The sequence below is a fragment of the Venturia canescens genome, chromosome 7, assembly GCF_019457755.1.
Source record: "Venturia canescens isolate UGA chromosome 7, ASM1945775v1, whole genome shotgun sequence".
Lineage (NCBI taxonomy): Eukaryota > Metazoa > Arthropoda > Insecta > Hymenoptera > Ichneumonidae > Venturia > Venturia canescens.
In genome coordinates this window covers 10,639,005-10,663,002 of record NC_057427.1, presented here as the reverse complement: position 1 = coordinate 10,663,002, position 23,998 = coordinate 10,639,005, and the positions used below count along the sequence as shown (strand labels likewise).

General features: G+C 46.0%; 1 protein-coding gene and 1 long non-coding RNA gene across 5 annotated transcripts in view; one reads left to right on the top strand and one right to left on the bottom strand.

Moving 5' to 3' along the window:
* Nucleotides 1–5,702: 5,702 nt before the first annotated feature.
* Nucleotides 5,703–9,844, bottom strand: LOC122414228 (uncharacterized). Its single transcript, XR_006261722.1, has 4 exons — nucleotides 9,529–9,844; nucleotides 9,125–9,425; nucleotides 6,264–6,336; nucleotides 5,703–6,114 (listed from the first exon to the last, which is right to left on the bottom strand). It is a non-coding gene; the product is annotated as an uncharacterized lncRNA (long non-coding RNA).
* Nucleotides 9,845–10,654: 810 nt separating this feature from the next.
* Nucleotides 10,655–23,998, top strand: part of LOC122414227 (furin-like protease 1) — a 114,913-nt gene continuing 101,569 nt past the window's right edge. Inside the window, exons 1-3 of one of the 4 annotated variants that reach the window (XM_043425290.1) lie at nucleotides 12,515–12,590; nucleotides 12,707–13,039; nucleotides 13,913–14,098. In XM_043425290.1, coding sequence (XP_043281225.1) covers nucleotides 13,940–14,098 — 159 coding nt within the window. In that variant the 5' untranslated portion in view covers nucleotides 12,515–12,590; nucleotides 12,707–13,039; nucleotides 13,913–13,939. Of the gene's footprint in view, nucleotides 11,149–12,486; nucleotides 13,040–13,912; nucleotides 14,099–23,998 lie in introns of those variants that run through there. The other 3 variants (XM_043425291.1, XM_043425289.1, XM_043425288.1) reach the window with 3 other exon arrangements.

The following is a 23,998-nucleotide window of genomic DNA, read 5'->3' as shown; positions in this document are numbered from 1 at the left end:
TACACGTAATGCTGCGAATACGCGCGCATACGGGCGTCCCCGTAATTTTCTTTCTCTATGTCGCTCGCCGCGCGATCCCCGGCCCTACCCCGCCCTGCTCCTTCCTCCTCATTATTTGAGTTGCTCCATACCGGGAGAGTGAAACTGCGAGGCGGGGATGAATTATTTTATCTCGGGCCGCAGACGCGGCGGTGACGTTTCGATGGGCCAGCGGCAGATGGATTCGGTAGCGCGAAGTACGAAAACTCGCGGGGACGTCTGATCGGGAATGAAGTTTCAGTGAATAAAATATAATCGTCCGAGGCCCGAGCAGCGCGCTTTTCCAGGTGAGTTACGGCGACTTTTACTCTATGCAGAGCGAAACCGCCGTCGCGACGGCGAGCGGATATCTCTCGTGCGGATGTGTACGAGGAGATGACAGTTCGCAGACGTATACACAGCGGCAGAGGAATAGACGTTCGTCGACGTTGCGGCGACGCCGAGGTCCGCGAGATCGCCTCGACGACGGAAACGACTCTCGGTCTGCTCGCTCTTCCCTTGGCATATCCTCGGGCGCCGTTATAATGCGGGCTCCGCGGCGCAGCTTCGCGAACAATCAGGACGATGAGGGCACACAAAAACGTACGAAATTCTCAATTTATGGACACTTTTCTCCGCCTCGCGTACTCCCTTCGTACTTTATTCTCATTTGCCGTTGATTTTTTCGAGGCAATCGATCAAATACGCGGCGACGAAGGAGTGCCCCGACGCGGAGAGTACTTGAAAAATGGTCTCAACGACGAAGCAAAATTTCATCGTCTCCGAGACGTTTGCTCAAGAAATTTCGCATTTTATTAATTCACTCGACGCACTACTCCGAGCTCAGAAGAGTTTCGAGTGATCTGCGAGCTTCGGAGGGGCGATTATGGATTTTTGCGCTCTTTACCATCGTGAGATACCACGAGGGAACCAACCGTGGGTAAAGCAGGCCCAGGGCTTGGATCTTGTGCAGTTGCGGTTTTATTATTTTCTTCGTCTCGCATTGATTCGCGTTATTTCAAATAAGGAAACGCGGGCGATGAAGCGATTGATGTTTTCGGGAGAGCCGCCTGGAAAATGAGAAAGAGTGGAGAAGGCGAAAGTGCAAGAGTCGGAGCGAGGGCCGGGGAGGGCAAAGACGAAAAGAGAAAAAAGGCGAATCGCTAGGATCGCGGCCCCCCCAGGAAACGAGCAAGACGCATCGCGGTTGCGAAGAAGCTCAGCTTGCCACGGCCGAGAAGAGGAGGCACGAGACGACGAAGAAAAAGTCTCCTCCGCGCTCGCACGCAAGTGGCGAAAATGTTGTGGAGTAAGCTCAGCGAAAAGTGTGGAGAGCGAGACAGAGAGGAGGGGAAGGTAAAAGAGAGCGAATGCGTGAGAGCGACGGTGTGTGCACTGCGAGAAAAAAAAGAGGATGGAAAACGTCGTGGGACTCGCGCGCGAGTCCGGTGGTGGCGCGAGATGAAAGCGGAGAGATGCTGCGCTGCAGCGGAGCGAGCGAAAGGGCTTTACAGACGCTTCGTTGCGCGGTGGGGGGAAAGGAGGAAGGGAGAGAAAGAGCGAGAGCACCGCACCAGCGGCCCCGCCGCAGCAGCAGCACCGAGCGAAAGAACGAGAAAGTAAAATACTAGCTGCGGTATGCTTCCCAACGAGACTGAAATTGCGTGTAGAATAGCCATGCAGCAGCCTCAGTAGAAAACAGTTATACGTGCTCCGCCGTGGGTGTGCGATCTCACCTTCTTCCTCGCCTCGCGATCCTTTCATTATTTATTTCGTAAGAAAAGCGGCGAGTGCAGCTTCCCACTGCTCTCGCGCTCATATTTCCGGCGTCCTTCTCGCTAATGATCTGCCCATTATACGCGAGGGAATTCGATCAACGAGGAAACAGTTACGGAAATACGATCATACGCGAAGCGTCATTCCATCGCTCCACGTGCACTGCTTCCGTTCCCGAGCGCAGAAATAGCGACGCGGTCTCGTCTTTCCCCGTGTCGTTGTCACACAGGCCGAAGCTCCTACACGCCTCGCTCGTCGAACCGAAAATATGTGACGTTCGAACGACAATATAACTCGTGCTCATTACCAGTACTTCCATCGCTGCTGCTCGTGCTCCGGGGCTTCCGGTTTGACGATCGAAAACAGAGCGATCGACTGTGGCAATGTTTCGACCCGCTCGACCGGATTTTCCACCTTTTAATTAAAACTTGCGTTTATGGAAAGTTCGGGGACTCGCGAGTCAGAAAAATGTGCGCAGTGCCGAGAATCCCTCAGTGCTGATCCGATCGAAGATAAATAAAGGAGGGAAGATACCGTTTCACCAGGTATTCAGTTTTTCACGCTTGCTCAACCCAATTCGATCGATGCTTCAAACGTCCTGCCGTCATCCTCAAGAATTAGAATCCCCTCATTTATTCGTTCGCCTTCCAAGTGCCATATTTTTGGGAGAATTCTCTCGCACCGTAGCCGCAGCCTCCGCGAGCGTTGGTGGGTTCGCTAATGCAATCGTTTGCTTTTACAATCCGCGATAATGTTCCGTCAACATTTTTTGGCCTCGAGAGCTCATAGAAGCGTTCATTTTGGCATAAGAGTCTTCCACTCCCTCAAATAGCTCTCAACACTTCCGAGTCTGTTACTCGAACACAGTTATTTTTATTCTCCATTCCTCGAGCAATGAATCTTCCAAGATTTGCCATTAAATGTCGACTGTAAAAGCATCGAAGAATCCCCAAACGTCGATTACTTTTCGTCCATTTTATTTTCCAAGTTTTGTCCGTGCTTCTGGAAATCTGGTAACGCGGGGAAAGATTCCGGCGTCGAGCGATGTTTAGAGCGTCAAAAAGCGCCACCTCGGAAGTAGGGGGAGAGTTATATAGAGCGTGATCCATGCTCGCCGCGCGCGTACCCGTCGTCAACTGCAACTGTGCACGCCCGGCGTGCACGCTCGTATATTTTTGACAGAGTCGAGAGACACCGAGGAAGAGAGATAAACTTTACGAGCGACAGGGCGAACGTAATAGTCCCGAGCGCATATAGACACAGGTTTGGATGTTCTCGAGACAAATTTTATACGCGCATACGAACCACGTGTATCGACGTTGACACAAAATTGTACGCGATTCCGTAGTGCTTCCGAGTTCTCCTCTGCACGCCTCAAAAATACGTTTCTACAAAGTTTGGAGGGTGTGCAAAAAATTGGAACTTTCGTTTGGCAAGAAAGTCACGTGGGAGGAAAATATTATTTTTGGTGTAATGGAAAGAAAATTTTTCTCGCGAAGAAGCTTCGTTCGAGCTTCACTCTCCCACTTTTCAGTATTTCAAAATCTTTAAAGATCCGCGAATATTTATTGATTTCGATTTTCACTGAATCTCTTTCCAAAATCCGAAATTAATTTCAAGTTTTTTCACCAGTCGATCGTTCGCTTTCGTTGAATTTTTATCGAAATATTTATTCGTGCTCGGGAAAAATCTGACAAGCCTGAACGAATCTCAGGATTTTTGATGTTTAAAAAATCCAAAGTCGGAATACCGCGTCGGCCGTACGTAGGATCACGCGCAGCGACTGATCCGATTAAAACAATCGAAGAACAAGCCTCGAGGAATAATGACCGGGGTGCAGCGGAGCGTTCACCCTTCGCGTGTGTTTCACTCGACGAATAAAACTGCCGAGAGTTCTCCCTTTATCTCGGGGTTTCTTTGGTTCGTATCCGCGCGCCGAGAAGTCTTTTGCTCTCGTACTCCGAAGCCCGGATTCGGGCTTCGCAGGGAGGATTGCCTATTAACCCCTTTGCCTTTGGGCTGCCGCGGCGCTGTGCCAGCTGTCCGCGCTGCTGCTCCGGGCCTCGCGCTTCGACTCTCAGCCTCGCGGCATTCGTTTTTTACCCCCTTTTCGTTCTCCTTCGAGTCGACTCGCTGCGCGGCGTTCAGTTTCCTCAATATTTTCCACACGTCGTACAATTCTCTCGGTTTCGCTGCTACGCAATCAGCAACGGTGTGCGAGGCGTCTCGATGTCTCAGTCAATGACGAAGTATCCGCGTGGAAAAATGAATCGTTGCAAATCGCTCGCGAGGATTGTAGCTGGATGACAATGAGAGTTTTGTGGAAGCGTGCGGGCGAAGCAACTTTTCCCACGTCGACTGCGCTCATTGTCTTACGCGAAAACAACAATATAAAGCGAGTTTTAATTGTAGAGGAAAAACACGAGCGGAAAGAGCGGCGCTGCGTTGCGAAACGCGCACCGCAGATCGTGACCCATCGGAAATGCTTTCGGGAGCAAGAGCAGGCGAGCTCAAAGAAGCTGGAAAATAAACGAGAAAAGCTCGATTTCAACGTCGCTCCGACAGGGGGAACGCATTGGTCGCGGGATCGCAGCGAGAGCCAATGTCCCGAGGCCTGCCTCGAAAGCGTTATTCCCCGCTTTTCGAGGCCCCGATCTCAACAGATTCGCACGAAATCTGAGTGTTTGGCGATCCGAGAGGCGGCCTCCACGGGGGGATTGTTGACTCACGTTAATCGAAATCCGGCCAACAAAATGGCGCGTGACGATAGCTCCGGCGAGAGAAAAACCCAATCGGGCGACTCGGGGAGTCTGTCTTTTGTTCGGGAAGACTGTTGATTCGGGCGAGCTTAAGCACATGCACGCGCAAACACCCTCGTGCGCGGCGTGCCCTCTCCGAATGTGTGACACAGTTTGTCTGTGCACCGGCATTGTTGACAACTCGAGGGGGATCCGTTACCGAGCAGCGTGCTCCGCTCTCGATTAAAGCTGATCTATCGCTCGCTCTCGCTGTTGCGCCGGAGTGCCAAAGAGACCGAAGTAGATTCTCATTTTTATTATTCGAGCCACTAGAAACTTCGGGGGGGTGGAACGAGTCTTCCCGTTGCTCTCCGACTTTTCATTTTTCTCGACAAAAGTCGTGCGCGAAATCGCAACTTTTCGGGCCCTTTTGATTCGTCCTCGGTCATAGAGTCCATAAATTCCTCCCAATTTCTTAGCGAATCCTCGAATGCAGTTGACGCCATCAATCAGTCTTTTGTAACCTCCCTCGATCCAAGAGACGAAGAAAGTCCCCCGCGAAAAACGGTTTCGGCACGTCCCAAGTTAATCGTTCTTCCGATCGGCGACGTCCGAATCTCTCGATCACTCCCGATCGTTTCGCGGCCTCGAGGATATCGACGAATATTTCCTCGGAAGAGATTTCAACGTGCCACAGCACGCGATTCAGACATTTAAAACGCTGCGTCGGCTGAGAAAAATGGTTAAATAAAAAAGAAAAGAACCCTCGAGCCGGTCGCTTCGTAAATCTTCCTGTTTAAGGCCTTTTGTTAAACAACTCGTTCTCTATCGCAGACGTGCGATCGCCTTAAACACACCGGCCACGAATGCACACGAATACATAGGCCAACGGAGCGATCCATGGGCGAATACCTCCGGACAGGAGAGTAAGTACGGTGCACGCATAAAGGCATGACTTTGCTCTCCACGGTGCGCTGTGTACGCGAACTCTCGGCGCGTGTAACAACCGTCTCGGAGTCCGTGACCTCGCGTGTTCTCTCTTCCCCCCCCGCTCGCGTCTCCTCCTCTCGCCTTTACCAGCCCACGATACTAAAAAGATGGTGTGTGTGTTTTATAAATGAGAAAACCTAAGGAGGGGAAACCTTGGAGCGTAACCGCGCGAGGAGCAGGTTGCGTGTGAGTTTCATATTTATTCCGTGGAATGTTAATTCGAACGATTTTTCGTGTCGTATCGATCCGTCGCATCGCTCCACGGCGAGTGCTGTTGCGAATAAAACGAGCGTTTCCTCGCAGCGGCACATTCCTTCTCATCTCTCGCGCTAACCCCGTCCGTACTGTCATTCTTTCTTTATTTCTGTGTTCAAATAGGGTCGATGCCTGTGTCAGGGAAGCGACACGGCGGCGGGGAGGAACGAACGAGGCAAACGGATGGAACGCGCGGAGTTACGAATGTGCGGCTCCGATAGGCGATCGTAAGGCCACCGATGTGACGCCCGATCGATCCCAAATCCACCAACTCAGGTACGCGGTTTCGTTCTTCATAAATTATCGTTCAACGCCTTGCGTACGTCGCGAGCAGTGCCTGAAACGCGATAAAAGGAAAACTGTTTTTAGAAGAGATGGCAATAGAAAATAATAAAAATCATTTTTACACGTTGTCTATTAGAATTTAAACTTTGATTAAGATTTTTTCCGTTTTTTTCATTCAAAAATTACTTGATTCAAAATCACCTTCCCCGAAGCACTGCGAAAAAAAAGTTGCTCCACGGTTCGCATCGGTTCTTCTTGAAATGTTGATAGATATCTGGAAAACGTAAGAAAAAATGTTGTTAAATAACATTTGTAATAGTCCGTCGAGCCGGATTTTTGAAATTCGATCAATTTAGCAATTTACGGGAGTTTTAAAAAAGTTTGCATTTCCTGTAACAAATGCCACGCTTTAATTATCTTTATAAAATCTTTTAATCGCAATATCACAAATCCGACTGGACAGACTCTAGAGAAAACACTTTCGAATATTTACGAAAAAAAAGCATGAACAAAATACTAAAAACTGTACGAGTTATCCTGCAGACCGTGCCGGAAAAAGTAGCTTTGAGAAAAACACATTTAAGAAGGGAGGGGAATTTCAAAATGATAAGAATTTAGTAAAATTTGGCAAATGCATTCTTTTAAAATATATAAGACAATATAAATTTTTCAAGATTTTTCTACCACATAGCTTCGAGTATAATGGAACACTAAAGTTCACGTGCACAAGCATAGAGTTTCTACATATATACAGTTATACACCTCGTGCCTAAGAACTTGGATTTAACGCTCGATTACGCGATAACCATGTGGTAAAAAAATTCGAAAAAAATTGCATTTGTATATATTCGATGCCGAAGAATGTTATCACGAAATTTTATAAACTCCTTAAAGTTTCAAGTGCGCTAAAAACTTTCGATCTATCGAGAACTTTAACAATCGACTTTCGCAGAAATACGCCTAAACCTACAGAGAATAATGATCCGCGTAAAAAACCGATTTTTTGAAAATTCTGGACGCAAGGCCCTGAGGAATAACGGGGAGTGGAAACGAACGCGGAGGCATTAAAACGAATGCGACGTCAGAGAGGAGATTTTAGAACTCGGCAAAAGTGGATAAAAAGACTCGTGCCCGTCGCTGCGCTCCGATCCAACGAATGCATCGAATTGGAGAAAGATACGAGCGCGCGCCGTTCCCAGTATAGAGAGCTCTGAACCGATGCTCCGCCGTGACCTTTGATTCGAACGCTCTTGCGAGAGAGACTCGAGCCCGCATTTGTTTACCTCTGAAAAACTCGGCTGCCCGCGCGCGGCGCGGCCTCCTGACCGAATAATGAAAATCGAAAATGTAGGCTGCGCGCTGCTGACTCGGACACGTACCGGGAGTCTCGAGAAGTCCGCCGGATTATACGCAGAGCCGGGAGTTACAACGTTAACCGAAAGTGCTGAGGGCGCTCGGTTCCTCGGAACTTCCGGTTCGTCGAGGAGTGAAACCGCAGAACGGAAGTAAAATTCAAAGTTTGCGAGAAGGCGGCCAAGACGGGGGGGGGGGCGTCGCGTTACTGTTTCGGCTCGAGCGAGGCCGCGCGATCATCATAAAGTTTACGAGCTAAGAGACAGAGAGAAAATAGTGGAGTATGCTTGAAAATTATGATCGAGGAAAGAGCGATAGGTTTTACTTTGAAATGAGGGATATTTGGAGTTCCCGTCAACTCCACAGTCTCGAGAATATTCATCGAGATCTCGATTACCCTCAATGGATCCGGGATCGCGTTCAGCGCCCCACGGAGCAATCGATTCGCTCCGCGCAACTAAAAAATCACCTTAAAGAGGTCGCGCGCGCATTGTCGGAGGCAAAAAAAGCGGAGGAACGAGCTGAAAGGAAGTATGGAAAGCTGAAAAGACTCCGAGAGATTGAGGGCTGTCGTGATTATTTTGTGTGTTGAGAATCTCTCGATCCCCCAAGCCCGCTATGTCGGAATATAGAGTACAAGATCGAGCCACTGCTATGCGCATACCTCAGTCATCCGATACGCGTATATTCTACTGCGCGCTCAACGAAATATTCGATACCTGCACGAGAGCAGTATACTAGGGACACGAGTGGCATGCTCGACATCCTTTCAACACCGACGCGGCGGCATTGCTTCGAGTCGTTGCGTTGATCGGTTAATCCTGCCAATGACGGAGTTCGACACGCGACGTTGTTCTCTCGATTTTAATCATTTTCACAACGTTACGAAAGTTTTTTTCATTTTTGCCGAGCGAAGATTCTCCTCCGGGGTAATTTCGCTCCGCGACGATCGTCACGACACTTTGGCTGTGTTTCGAGCAGGAAATCTCGCAAAGTTGAGCCGCGGTGGGGCGATGTAAAATTTTTCATCCAGTGCGCCCCTCTCAGCTCGGAGTTTCGCAATTATTGGAAATTATTCACGCTCTTATTCCACAGAGTTCAAGTGTCCGATTGCCGTTAGCACTCGACGCGTCTCAACGTCCCCGCAAGCGTAAAAATCCGCACTCCCGCGAGGCCCCAGAGCCACAGTCCGCTTCGAGCTTCCGTCGGGAACTATTTTTTTTCGTCGAGTTTTTCTCGCTTGTTATTATTCACGGAGGATTCTCGTCCCAACGGGATCGCTTCCAGAGCTGTGGACAGGAACGTAGCTCGGATCGGGCTCTACGAGTATACGAGCCGAAAGGCGCACGGAAAAGCAATTCGAAACCTGAGAGTACACATAGTCTCTACTTTGTTGGGCGCACCCCCACGCTGTATGTACAACTGGCCTTTCCCGGGGGAACAAAGGCGTGCGGAGCAAGTCGCTCTCGCTCTCTCGCTCTCGTTTCGTTTTCAGCATTCTCGCGTTGCCGCCTGCCTAGATTTTTCACGAGATTCTCATTCCGCTCGCCCACTGGCCGATCGCACACTGGACGTCGTGAAGAAAGTGAAAGATACAAGGAAAGCGAGGGCAGAGGAGAATGGAAGAGTGAATAAAAAGACGAGTCTTTCTGCCATTAGACCTTACCGCTCCATCCACGCACCTTTTTCGCTTCATTCTCCGTCCGTACCTTGCCTTGCTTCCTCTGCCATCACCGTCCGTCCTTTGTCCCCCCTCCCCGTCGCTCTTTCTCTCTCTCTCTCTCCATCTCGGACGAAGCATATCCCGCATTCCCCGTAGCGCGCTCGTAGACTCGAGTAGACTCTTGGAACACGCTGTGCGAACCATTCGAACGTACTACTGCCGGGGGCCAGAAAAAAGAAAGAATCCCCTCCTTCCCGCACCGACAGTCGATGCCGGACATTCCATTGCGGAGGATAAGCGCCTTCCTTTTCATTTTTCTCGCTCAAACACATTTCTTTCGTCGATAACTACGAAAAGTTGTCTCGTTCTCGTTTTTCTTTTTCTTTGGCAATTTCGTTGGAAAAAAATCATTCGATCTAGCTGTGGAAACAAAAAATTTTCTTTCAGTACCGTTCGCTATTGGTTGCCAGACTCCGTGCAATGAAATGTAATTCCATCGAGTTCCTCACATCGAACTCTCCTCGCGTCTCAATCGTTATTGATAACCAGCACCTGAAAATAAAGGATCAAATATTTTCAAATTTAACAGCTTTTTCTTACCGATAGGAGAAATGTGTGCTCGAGTTTCGTTACGACGGAAAATCAATGCGAATAGTTACGAGGGAGGCGAATAAGAGGAAAAAAAATAGTCTCAAATGATGGAGCGAATGGGATCGTTGGCGCAGCCATTATAATGTTATATATATGTGTGTATATATAGTTCATATCGACGTGCATCAAGGAACGGTCGAGAGAATTGAAATGCACTTCGCTTCTTGTCCATCAATTCATCTGCCCCCCCCCCCCCTCCCGCCCCCCATGCCGCTTCTCGTCGTTCTTGTACATATACTGTTCTCCACCACCAATCCGTTCGATCCTATATAACAAGCCATTCATCGACTCGGAATGATTTTTCCTCAGAAAATCCCAGTAAACTGCTTGCAGTCTCAAGATTTTTTACATGCGTCGAGAGTTTCGTTCTTGATAAACGCGTCGCACAATTGAGCTGAGAGAAATGAAAGGTTATGTCGGTTTTTGTACGATATTTTGCTCGTACGCGCAGTACTTGATTTGATTACGAACGCTGTCTTGGGTCGAAAGAATCGATCGAATCACTGCACTGTTTCAGACCGTTTTGTATTGATTTTATTAGCACTAGTTCACTGCTTTTCACGAAATAAAATAGCTGGGGCGAAAATGCTCTTTGTCTTTTTTCCAATACGTTACGTGGTTACGTTTTGACGAATCGTCGCGAATTATTCACTCTTTGATACTCGGTGACTCAAGCATATGTTAAGAGTAATAATGTTACGCGGCATCAATCAAACGCGCATGAAATAGTGCGATGTAACGCTCAAATATTGGAACTCAATGATTCGCGATAGCAACTTGCGTTTTTCAATGTGTATATATACCAAAATGCGAGACGGAGAATACACGGATCCGTACGAGATGTTCTCTCGTGTCGAGCGCACGCGCCCTCTTACGCTTCGCCACTTAACCGTCGTTAACGTGAGCCGTGCGCTGGCTGCGCGTTTCAGTTCCCGGTCGTCGGGCGCGTGACTAACGTCAAACGGCTCCGCTGGCCAAACGCGTTGCTCCCGTACGAGCAGCGCGCGTGTGTTGCTTACGTTTCTCTCTCTCTCTCTTTCGCTCTCTTTTACTAGCAACTCGCATCACTTGTTATTCTCAATTATCACGGTCGTTCGCGCAAATTAATTGTCGTGTTGATCGAACATTTGCACGGACGATTAACAATTCGATAAATATACACGCGCATAAACGTCAATTTGTTTCTTCTATCATGTTACGAATACAAACATTATTTGACAAGAGTTGAAAACTTTTTATATTTTTGGATACGCGATGTTAGTCAACACACGTTTCGAAAACGTTTTTCTGAGGTTTTCTATCGATAATGCGAGTTTACTGCGTAAGTGCTACTTTTCCAGTGCTGTTGATGATTCTTCGAACGTGTTGATTTTCGTGACAGCATGCTGACGAAATACTACCGTTGAAATCGAAAATTCGGTACGTTTATCCTCATTCTATATTCGAAAAAAATGAAATTTTCGACAAGAGAACGTCAATGATTGTATCAAGACGCATCACTCATTTTATGATTTTTATCGCGTTATTTTAATGCCTCAAATTCGATTCCGTTATACAGACGAGGATATGGCCTTCGCTCTCGTTCGTGTAGTGTAGTCGTGTTGTTTTACCGTGTTTTACCTAGTGCCAGGGTTAATTGCAGCTCGATATCCGCAGACAGTTTTTTCCGCCAATCGCGCTCCGTTTGTTTTAGAAATTTAGCCATGCACGCAATTTTAAAAACTTTTAAAATTTCGATGCTTTCCCTCACCACAGATTATCGTCAAAGTGGGATATGAATTTTAGAAAAAATATAAGAAGCCTTTGTCAGCAGGTCTCGGCTCCAATCACGATTTTTTACTGCTGACTTGGTCATTTGAGTTTTATTCTGTAATTAAATTCTCTTTCTCCAATAGTGTGCGCGTCCGATTTGTGACTTGATTGGTATCGCGAACGAATTGAATAATCGAAAAAAATCCGATTCAGGCCCGACATATTTTTCACAGTCTGAATTCCAAAAACTATTGCATCATTTTTAGGATTAGAATTATACCGTTTATCGACGAACCAAACAAAATTTCGGTTTCATGCTAAAGTGTGATAAGAGGTCAGCGAAGCTTGCTGATAACCCGAAAAGCAGACCACGTTATCTCCCCTTGAGCGCGATATTCGTGACTTCGCAAAAAACAATATTTATTTTCATTATTGACATGTATCTTTTGAGCGATTATACACATTTTTTCTTTGTGCATAAAGCTGAAAAGCCATGTGACACGGTTTGTTTTCTTCAATTTTCGAGTCTCTTTCCAAAGTATCGAGATAATGTAATTCTGAGAAGTGGAGGTTAGGGTGCGACAGGTGATGTGATCGAACCACCAAAGATAACAAACTGCGCTCGCGAGTAGCTTTTTCTTGTACTCTCGTCATTTGAGTTTGCCCGTAATAAGTTTTAGCGTCGTTTCGTTTTATCGAAGATCGCAGGAGATTGTACCCTTAGAGGCCGCGCGGTCGTCTCGAGACACCACGTATACAGCTAAGAAAAGGTCTCGTGTTTTGCGAACGAAGCGTCAAAGAGAGGCCTCGCGCGATCATTTTGCTCTCTATAGCTTCCACGGCGCTATAGTCCGCTCTGCTGTAGTACCTCGATATAACGTCGCTGCGCCAGCGCCATCTCTTCTCGATTCCCTGCCCCCCCCCCCCCCACTCGTGTCTCGCGTGCTCCTCTCCTCGTTCCCTCTTGCGCCGTTTGGCGTTCGCCGCTAGTGCCGCACGCGGCGGTCAGTAGTTGTACGCGGACCGCGGGCTCGTTGTGTTCTGAGCGTAACGGAATACGGAAGTACGAGGAACGAGCGCACTCTTTCGCGCCTCGAATAACGCTCGGAGTACGCGTATTGTTGTACCCGTGATTTTTAATACGTTTTTTTTCATTACGAATTTCATGTGCACGTGCGCGCGCAAATGGCTCAATTTTATCGTCAATTTTTTTCCTATTTTATAGATGACGCGTTTTTCGTAACGTGGCGCGATACGTGAAATGCTAATAATAATTCATTCGCCTTCCGACCCAACGTTTTCGCGAATGTTTCCTCGACGACGTGTATTTTTCTCTCTCAACCACGTGTGCAACTAATAAGCTAAACTCGAAGATACCGTTCCTCCTCCGATCCATTTCATTCCGAGGGAATATACACCTCGATTTTTTAACGTTTTTTCGTCAATTCGCACCAATACTTTGTGCTGTTCGATTGATCAGTTTCACTGGAGAAAACAAAATTGATCGGTTTCGTCGGATATATCGAGAAAGGATACTTTATTGTGTAGCGAATGACAGGCAAATATTTTTTTTCATAACTCTAATTATTACTATTTTTCGAATCAACCGAAGGATTACACGATTTGAGAAAGTGAAGTGATCCAATGAGAATTTTCGGTACCTCCAATGGGATAAAGAGATTTGGAAAGATTCCAACGTTTCCGGGATATTGATTTTTGTTCGTGCATTTTTTATTTCACTCATAGTCTCGTCGGGTCTGCCTTTATCTTCGTTTTTATCACCATTTTCACGTGATTGAACTAGTCACAGTTCGATGACCTTGAAAGGTGTTCAGTCCGATACACGCGACTCGTGCGTAGAGATAAATTCAATGATACGAATGCTTCGCAGAATAATTTATCGGCTTCCTCGTTAATATTCGAATTGAAGGAATTAAAAAATCATTTCGATTCTGCGCCTTGGCACGTAACTCGAAAAGCAGTTTTTATATACGATCTTATTGAAGTCGTAGCCATTGCAACTTGGAAAGTGTTTATAATGTGGAGCGTTTTTACGTAAACGTGTATATCCAAAAATCACGACTTTCACTTGGCTCGGAGATACTGGCAGCTCTCATTGCTCCGAATAGAAAAAACTTTCCGTCTTATTTCATCATTGTCTCGAATGATTAATCACCTCGAAAGAGAGAACTCTTGTAACGATGCATGCGGATTCGATCGTATTATTCATCGAGTTGTGTCACCAACGTTCTACGAATTTCTCAATTTTTCATTCGATCAATTTTTTTTCTCGAATCGTTCGCGTACGTTAAAAATTCCTTAATGATTATCGATTTCAAATGAAACCAATGAAAATAAATAAGCAGGTGTATAGAAAAATGAGTGTTTAAGTTAAAATTAAGGTGTCGAATGACCGGAACGTTCATTTCAGTGCGGTTGTTCTCGTATTACAAGGATCATGTGCGTCGACAAGTGGATTTTGACTTTTGGTGTGGTCGCGTTCGGGATTCTCGGACGTGCTGAGGCCTGGACGCATCAGTGGGCTGCTCATATCGAGGGAGGTAGCAGAGTCGCGAGACAAGTCGCCGAGGATCATGGATTTATTTATGCCGATCCGGTCAGTTGAAATTTACATTTATTAGTCTCTATTTTATCGGTCTCGTTGGCGGCGATTCGACCGTTTCATTATTCCCCAGTGATTATTTCATTAAATTCTCTTCAAAATAGCATCGAACTTCATTTATCATTGGCGGAATAAAAAAAAAAAAAAAGAAACATTCTTTTTTGAATACTTTATGAGGAATATAAAGCGGCAATGGAATCATTGAATTTCTCAACCGTTCGGGGAATTCGTGGTTTTTTTGAGTTCGAAAACGCAACGACTTTCGTTTATCTTTTCAAACCGTTGAGCAGCCTTGAGCCGCTATTCCAAATAGAGGCGGACGCGCCTCGCAATTGCCGGTTCACCGTTCCGCGTCATTTTTCGTCCCTTTTTCCCTTCTTATCCAATATTAAATGGCAAATAAGCGGTGAAAGATCTCTCGCGTCGGAGTTAGCAGTCTCGCGAAATTTCAATCACTCTCGGTCCCCCGACCGCCCCTCTCGCACCTCACTCGTCCCCCCATCGTGCTTTCGTATATTTACTCGTTTACTGTAAATGGATATCTCAAGTGGCTGACGGATTCGCAACTGCTCTCGTCGCTCTCAACGCGCCAGCAGCCACAAATTCGTCAAAATTTAGCGCCTCGCGAATCGCGCTAGAGGTCGCTCGTGACCTAAAATTCCCTGCTCTTCTCCTTTCGTCCGTTTTTTCGATTCGTTGTCGTTGAACAATGAACTTTCGAGTCCGGCGTTACCGCTCGTATTTCCCAGTCATACATTCTATTGTTCCCACAAATATTTTACTCTATTTTCCCTCATTTTCAAAACTCTTTATCCCGATTCGAGAACTCTTTTCGCGCGTAGCTTTTGCGCTCGGCAAATTCTCGCAATACCCTCCCTCGGATTTCATCGTTTTTATTAATAAATACGTAAAGAACGAATCGACCGAAGCGTGACAGGGATCGCGGGAAAGGGCGACGACAGACATTTTAAAAAATGATCCGCCTCTTTTGTACCCCGGTGTGCGGTACAGCCGTTTTATTACGAAGACTTTTTCAACCGTCGAAATGAAAACAATGCACGACAGAATATATTATGAAGCCAAAAACTCATAAAAATGAGCATAAAACTCGAAATAACGTAATGCTCGTTTCAGGGAAACGAATGAATAAAAAGCATCGTCAGTCCTCATTACAACCGGAAGTACACCTTGCTGCGCCATAAAAAGACGCTGAAAAAAGTTTATCCAAAAATAACCCAATAACTTTCGTAGCAAAGGTCTCTCGGTACTTTTGTTTTTTCCTCTTTTTTTCCAGTCTAATCTTCAAAAAAGAAGGAAAAACTCTGCGAGATGCTATGAGTGAGCGGCGGCGGCTGCGGGCGGGGGGATAATATTTATTGGCTGGCGATACACCGTACGTGTTACGGGCGTTATTCATTCCGACACTTTTTGCCGGAAGTTGCCAGGTTGCGTGAAAGATTTGCAATCACGGTAGTTTGGAAAAATATTCTCGCGGTTATCGAGGCGCGATACACACGAAAAATAAGAGAAAATCCTCAAAACGCAACGAGCTGGGGCGAGAAGGAGGGGAAAAAACGCGTGAAGATGGAACGAATGAAAAAGCTGTCCGCGCGCAATAACGCGGACGTGTTCGTAATGAAAATGATAAAAAAAACGAAAGAAGAGAGAGAAAAAGATACTGAGACGACGCGAAACGTACGTCCTGTCGGTGGAACGAGCGGGGCCTCGAGCAGACTTTTAACTTCCTGTTCGTGAAATGATTTCCTCCAAGCCCCCAATACGGTCTCGCCGAAATTTCGGAGTTTCAAGTATTCGGCAAAAGTAGGGGAGGAGCGAAGAAACGAATGAACGAAAGGAGGCAACGAGCAGCGGCCGATTGTTTTTTCATTTTAACGACGTATCGTACGAAAGTCTAAATAATTATAAATTTATCAAATTTCGTGATAATGCTCTTCAACGTCAAGTGCGAAAACACAATTTTTTTCAAAATTTTCTTCTCCTTAGATATCGAGTGATTAATGACACTGAAGTTTGCAACGTTCAAGTTCAACGAAATTATGTGAAAAAACTCCCCAACAATTCCAGTAATTCTCTAATTCTGTTGCCTGCTTAATTTGCAACTCGTTGATTTTCAGTCTACACCGATGATTCGTGAAACTAATAACTGGTCAATTGCAAATTATATTTTCGTTTATTTCGTTGGACTTGAGCGTTGCAAACTTCAGCGTCGTAGTAATTACGCATTAAAGCAGATTTTTTATGCCCGGAATGCATATATGGAAACGCTAGCTTATACACGTGAACTTTAGTGATCAATTATTCGATAACTGTACAGAAGAAAAGTCTTAAAAATTTGTATTGTCAAATTTGGCACTAAAGAATTTTATTAAATTCTTATAATTTTGAAATTTTTTATATATTTAGCATGGTTTAGCATGGCAACATTGTAAGCCCGTACCCAAATATTCTTAAATATAAAAAAAACACTCGAAATTCGGCGGCTCGAATGGAAACTCGAACGAGGCTGTGCGGCGCGTGAAAATTTCTATCGATCGGCTAACATGTTCGGGAAGGAAAAAATGCAATCGTAATATTATCGCATGAGACCTTTGCTCCTTCAAGTTTATCGGTGAAAAAGCCTTCTGTATGCATGCGTACAGTCGGGAGTCAAAGTTCCTCGAATCGTAGCCGCTCATACATTTATACGCGCCGTTTTATGCTCCCCCCTCTCCTCGCTCTGATCTCTTCCATCTTTCTTGACGATTTTCCGGACGCAGGAAATCGAAGTTCGGATTTTCCAAGGGAGGTTCCCGCCCTCGACTCCCTTCGCTTTCGTACCTCGAATACACCCACGCAACACACATTCGCACGTTTTCTATGATACGTTTTGAGCGTACTCCCCGCGTCCTGCTTCGTCCTTCGTGGACTTGAACCACCACCACCGAGTGCGCACACACGACTGAGCACGGCGAGAATCTCTCGGCCTTCGTTAACGTCTTTCAGCTTTGGCAGCAACGAAATTTGGAAAAATCCACGTTTTTCGGAGGATTCCATTGCTGCACGAGATCTCGATGGAATTTTCATGATTCTTCACCGATTTTAAGACATTCGGATTATCAGTTACGAAACGGTCCGAATGCTTTCGCGCGTTAACGACTCCGAGTTCCTCGAGTTCGCACGTACATTTGTTTTCACGATCGTTGTACTCGCTCGCGCCCCCGTCTCTCATTAACGCGTTAAATCACGCGCCTAAATACAAATAAGAGCGGTAAACTGCTCCGGAGAATTTCCTGTATGAACTTTGTTCCCGGTTGCTCCACGAATCGTTATATTTTTTCATTCCCATACTCACGTTAATTGGAATACTCAAGAATTTCCAAAGTTTGCCCTACCTAAAAGCGTTTGCTCTTATTTTTAGAGTTCCTCGGTACATTCGTGCCCGGACATTTACACGATCACTTACACCGTTTAACTCCTCTCTTTGAGTCCTCAAACTCGCACGCGCATAATCGCTTCTCGCGAATTCATCGTCGTCGCGCGGTTCACTCGAAAAACCTCAAAATTCATCGGTTTTTACAGCTTTCGTGGAAACTAGATTTCTCGAGTGAAAGGTGACGATGCGACGTGGAAAGTTTGTCGGTGACGGGGCCAACTAATATTTTTTTGCGACCAACCAATGTGTCCAGATTCATTATTTTTATTTTTTCATTTTTTCACGTTTCCGATCGTGTTTCGATCAAGCTGGAAATAAAAATAATGAAAAAATGGCGTGTTTGACAGAATTTTATAATCCGCCGTTGCCACGCGAAATGAAAGATTCAAAAAGCCCGTTCGCCCGTCACGAATTCGCGTTCGCCAGTCGATTTTTCCGCGTAACCATTTCACCGGGACAATTACATGCTGGCGAATGCCGAGAGCAGCGATTGCTGACGGGAGTGTGTGCGTCCATGGGCTCGGAGCTCTCGAGGTCAATCCACCGTCAATTTGAGTAATTACCGCGGAGAAACGCGCACTGTTATGGACGTGTGACCTATTAGTTAGCCGCACATTATTCGCGAACGTGAATTACCGGCGGGATAGCTCACGAGAAAAAATCTAATATTCGAGGGGTTTGATCCGCTCTCAGTCGGAATAAAATTCTTTTGCATCGTCGTCCAACAAGTGCCAGCCATTTTTTCTCCTTCTATTTCGTCTGCGTTCGCTCCGCGGGCGAGGTTCGCGAGGCGAAAAAATGGATTTTCGTCTTCGTTCGCGAGCCGCGGCCGAACCGGGTCAAGCGGTATCGCGGGCTCGTATTTTTTAATTCCCTCAAGATTTAATAATATAATGAAGGATAAAAGCGGAGTTCGCTTCTCGTCTCTAGGCTTTGACCCGCTTTGTTTTCCTCCGTTGTCGCGCCGCGGATCACTCGAAAGGTCATCCAGGACATCGGCACGCGCGACATTCCTTCAATTATTTCATACCCTCGGGAGAGAAGCTCCATTTCTTTTGCGGAGTAATATTTTTTAAAATGAGAGAAAACCTGATCGATTCGTAGAAGCTTATTCTGTCTTCGGGATGCTGCGCCTCGCAATTTTCATCTCATTTTTCAAAGCATCCGGCATCCTGGATCGTTTCGAGCATCCTCGAGATCGTTTCGCTTGTTTTTCGAATCCGCTGATAATTCGCTCCGGATTGATAGTGTTTTTCCCCCTTTTTTCTGCTCCCCGAGGTAGACGAAAAGCTTCAAGCCCCGCGCACATTTCGTTATCTCCTGCGAGCTTTTTCCCCCCCCCACAACAATTCGATTCTATTCTATTCATAAAATGACGAAACGAGAGACGAGCCAAAGATTGGCGTTGCGAATAGGCAGTGCGCATAAAACCAGGGAATTTCGTGGTCGAAATTCGACGCAGTAGCAACCGTAAAAGCGAGCACGGGCCACCAGCACGCTTACGTTTTTATTGTATCTGCAATCATGACGTTAATTCAATTCGATTGTTCCCTTGCATACGTAAATACGTTTATCCGCACCAATGTATATTCTCTCAGCGTGCTTTTACCTACGCCGAGCTTTTGTTCCGCCATCTTTATCGATGTGTACGTAACCGACAGAACGAACGAACGGCAGCCAACGTACTTGAATCCACCACTTGTCAAAATGTTGCTTTTCCTTCTCCATTCGTTATCATACCTGTCACACCCGCCTGCCTGTTTCTCCCTGTAAACTACTATTCACTCGCACTTGCTATAAATTTTACGAATTCGTAATGGCCGCGCGTATCCCTACAGCCGTGGCTCATATTTATCGATACACTCGTCCTCGTCAAAAGGCTTCTCCTCTCGCGTGCCCTTCTATCGATCTCTCCGTCAGAGCTCGTAGATTATAGTTCTTCCCCCTCCCCTTTCATGCCTTCTCGCTCACTCCGTATGATTTATTGGATCGTGCGCGATCTATTGTTTCTTTATTTTCTAATCATCTCGGTGTGTATGTGCGATTGTGATCTAGTTTGTATGATCTACAATGAGCTGGGCATGTGTTTCGCGTATATTTTCAATAATTCTTGTATTAAAAGTGAAGTTGATATTATTTATTATAATCTTATTGTTAGTTGCACTATCTTGCTTTTGTTATTCACCTTACGAAGCTGAAGTTTGTAACGTTCGAGTCCAACGAAATGAAGGAAAAAAACATTTGTAATTGACCAATTTTTTATTTCACGAAGTATCGCGGTGCAGGTTGAAAAACTATGAATTGCAAATTCAGCAGGGAACGAAATTGAAGAATTACTGGAATAATTGGAGGCTTTTTAAAAATCATTTCGTTGGACTCCAACGTTGCAAACTTCAGCGTCGTTTCGACTTTTACTAATTACTCTTGTTCGTTTGGATGTCGGCGCTTTGCCTAGAAGTTTTATTAAGGTATAAACTTCATTAAGTATCAAATATCTCCCTCCCTCTGTCTCTTGCTCTCTCGACTCATACACTGAGAAAAAAATGGTCGATTCAATAGCAATTTAGGGTATTCGAAGAGTTTTCTTCATTCAACTGCAATGCTTTCGGAGAGAATGAATCTGCAGTTTGATCGAAAACTATTTTATTCATTTAATAATGCTTAATTAACCTTGTCGCGATCGTATATTTCATTGGCACGCCGTAATGCCACATTTCGTTGTTCCAATTACTTGTTTTACGACCCTGAAGTTTGCGACGTTCAAGTCTAACGAAATTAACGAAAAAACAAGATATTTTTCATTCACCAATTTTTTATATCACGAAATATCGATGCAGGTTGAAAAGCTATACGAATTGCAAATTCGGCAGGGAACGAAATTGGAAAGACGCTGCAATTATTAGAGGGTTTTTCACATCATTTCGTTGGACTCCAACGTTGCAAACTTCAGCTTCATCTTGTTTCTCTCAGTGTACCTGCTTCTGTTTTGCATATTGTCGGCTCATCTTCGTTCAATGTTACCTTTATTTTTTTATGATTTATGCTATTTTTTCTTATTTTGTCAAATTTTCATTGTGAACGGCTTTGTTGCCTGGAAGACGGTACTCACACAAATACATCTTATCAAGTCTCAAAATTTCAAACTCTCTCTCTCTCTCTCTCTCTCTCTCTCTCTCTCTCTCTCTCTCTCTCTCTCTCTCGGTTTATCGGGGTACGGAAAATAGAAGGAAACGCACGATTCGTGAAAGCGTGACGAATTCAAGAGTCGCATTTGTCCCGCAATCCATCGAGAGAGTATTCAATCGGAATTATATCTCTTTCGAGTCGTCGTCGTTCTCATGCGTTTCGTCGATCGTGTTCGTGAGACGCTGTCTCATGATCTCTATACACGTTTGTCGAGCGCGCGGGCTCGTGCACGATGATATTGCGTAACGTAATCGCTTCGAGTACCGTTATCATACGCTCTTCGTCGTACCATTACGACGGAGTGTGTTTATCAACTTTTATAAATTGTGCGCGTGTACGCGGGTGTTGCAACGACGCACGAATGTTCTCATTTAATATCCATCCGCATGGATAATGCGTTTTTTCAATCCCCGTTTCCTTGACACTTGTGTTGATCGATATCATTGATATTCCTTATCGCGAGACGTTATGGAAGGTTTATTCATAATCGGGCGATTGCCCAATCGACGTCGATGACGCATACCGCGCCTCGGGCCGGCCCTGCTGGCGCTCTTTCGGTCATTCGGTATTCCCAACTCGGCAAACTCGGACTCGGATTCTCAGGAATATTAGCTTTCCGGAAATCGCTCAATGACGCTCCGTCCATTCCGGATATCCTCGTTAGCCGTAACCCGAAATACGGAAACGCGAACGCGAAAGGACCATTTTCAAATGTGGTGTTACTGTTTATTAGGGTTTGCCGGTCTATCGCCGGAGCCCCGGCGGAGGCGAAGGCGCACACTCTCGTGCGCGCGCGCGCGCACACGATATTAGGCGAACCCGGATCACGAGCGAGCAAGAAACCTCGCATTATGAGCGGGATCCGTGTGTGCACGTGTTTGATGATGTATTTATACGAGCGAGTGAGAATTTTCTTGTGGTCGCTCTCGCGAGCATGTGAAAGTGCGAGCGAGGAAGTAGACGCTCGAGGGAGAAGGAAATAGAGAGAGAAAGGAGCCGTTTGACCGGTCGGAATTGTCCGTTTCTCTGGCTGTCTCACCTTGGCTGCCTCTCTCCAATCTCTCTCTCGCTTCCACTCTCGGTTTCTCGCGAGCCAGGATGTTGGCGAGTCCGCCAGCAGAGCTGGCGCGCCGTCGCTCTTCCAACTCCGAGTCCTCGAGGTGAATCTTTACACCGGGCACAAACCTCTGCCCGATGCTCCATCGCGGCGTCCGATTCTACGAATCAAGGATCCAGGCTTGAGCGGCGCAACTACATTTCGATGACTCCGCGCTTCGTCCCGCGATTTCGTTCGCCGATTAACTCGAATGAATTTTCACGTGCCGCGAATCGAAATAAATACACACGCGCGCTCTCCGTCTCGATTCATTTTAGCTACGATTCGTCATTTCGCGGGCCTTCGCGGACCGAATACTCGAATTTAATATCTGAATCGTAACTGTGGAGTTTCAGATTACGCCTGCGCAGGGAATCGAGCCACTTTGGTCGACGGTAACTCGAAACTTTGATGAACCAATGAATTTCATATTTTTTCACATTTCTGTCACAAACGACGTTCAAGAATCCTTTTTTCCGATTCATTTTAATCGATGCGAACGTTACTTCCGCGCGAAGACTCTCTTCGAATCTCAACCCGACGACGGACAGTAAAATATCGACGAATCACGAGCACGTCCTGTTGCCAAGAGCCACAGAAAATTGGCGTTCGAAAAAACGACGCAGAATCTTCCGATCCGTCCCAGATAACTCGGCATTTTTTAACTTTGTCAATAAATTATTCGTGGACCGAGAGCGAGCGATCCTGTCGGAAGATTCAATGAAAGTCAAGTGGCCTCGAGCCCCCGCGCACCACCGTTTAACTCTTTTCATCCACTCGATGCGATTTTTGACGTGGAATGTGCGCTCAGCTTCTTTAAACGGCGGAAAAAGTATTTCTATATCGAAGAATTATCCGGGTTTTCGATTTACCGAACTAATAAGGTTACGAGCTCTTGAAGGAGCTTCCCCGAGACACACACACACCCACACACATACACAAGAGAAGGAAGAAGAAAAATGTAAGCTTGTTTTTCATCGAACTGCATGCACCGGCGGGGCGCGCCCTCCGGAATCTACTCCGGAAAAGAGCTTTCATTGGCATTGTTCCTGAAGCTTTCTCGATAATAAAATACTCCATTATTCTACCAATTTCTGCGCCACATTCATCATGTAAAAGTTGCATACGTGCGTACACACCGAGAGCGAGTATTCGGTTTATGAGTAGTTATTAGCAGATAAAAAAATAAAGGCGATTCGCGAGGAACGCAGGGAGAGAGAAATATATCGGAAGCAATTTTTGCTCGTTCCGCGATTCGCAGTGCCCCCGAGCAGCGCTCGATAAACTGCCTCCTTTTTTCCCATTTCGTCTTTTCATTATTTATCTTCAGCACACGCAGTCGATACATTTTCCCCTTATTCCGAGCCAACTATCATTAAATATTGTTTATTTTACGTATCCCGGTCGAAAGTAGATTTGAAAAGCTTTTTTGTCCCTGCTCCATTATTCCAAGCATTTCCCTTCTTTGAGTTCCTTCATTCTTTTTTTTCTTTGCCCGATCCACGTCGCTGCGACGGCGTGGATCGAAAGTTCAGACGATTCGGGAAAGTCGTACAAACGCTTCATTGTTTTCCGGTATCGCGTTTGACGGCTCAACCCAACGATTTTGTCTTCTCCATTCGCCCTGCAATCCTCAGTACCGAATCTCGCTTGATTCAGATCCAATTTGGCAAACACGTGCGCCGCTACCCACATATCTACAGCCTCCGTAAATCTGTATAGATACAGATCCATGTACTTCGGAAGATACAGCAGAAAATGCGGGCTTGACGGGGGCCTGAGAAACTAGAGACGAGTAAAGTGCACCTGACGCTTCATCGAATTACGTCCGCCCATATGTATCGACCATATTCCTCCTCGCCGAATTGCTATCCAATTCTTCCTTTTACTACTTTGTTCTTGTACGAGTTTGCAATAATTCGACGCTTCCCTTTCCCTTTTCGATTCTTCATACGCAACGCTGTGACGTTTTTAAGGAGTTTCAAGCGTGCACACGGAGAGACTTGCAGCAAAAAGTCAAATAATGCAAAAGTTGGGGAACCATTACCACAGTTCATAGTAAATAACGCGCTGTACTATATCATAAATGAAGACCGAGAGAATTTTGATTAAAAACATAGTAAATAGTGAAATGATTTGATGAATGATGCTGAAGTTTCCAACGTTGGAGTCCAACGAA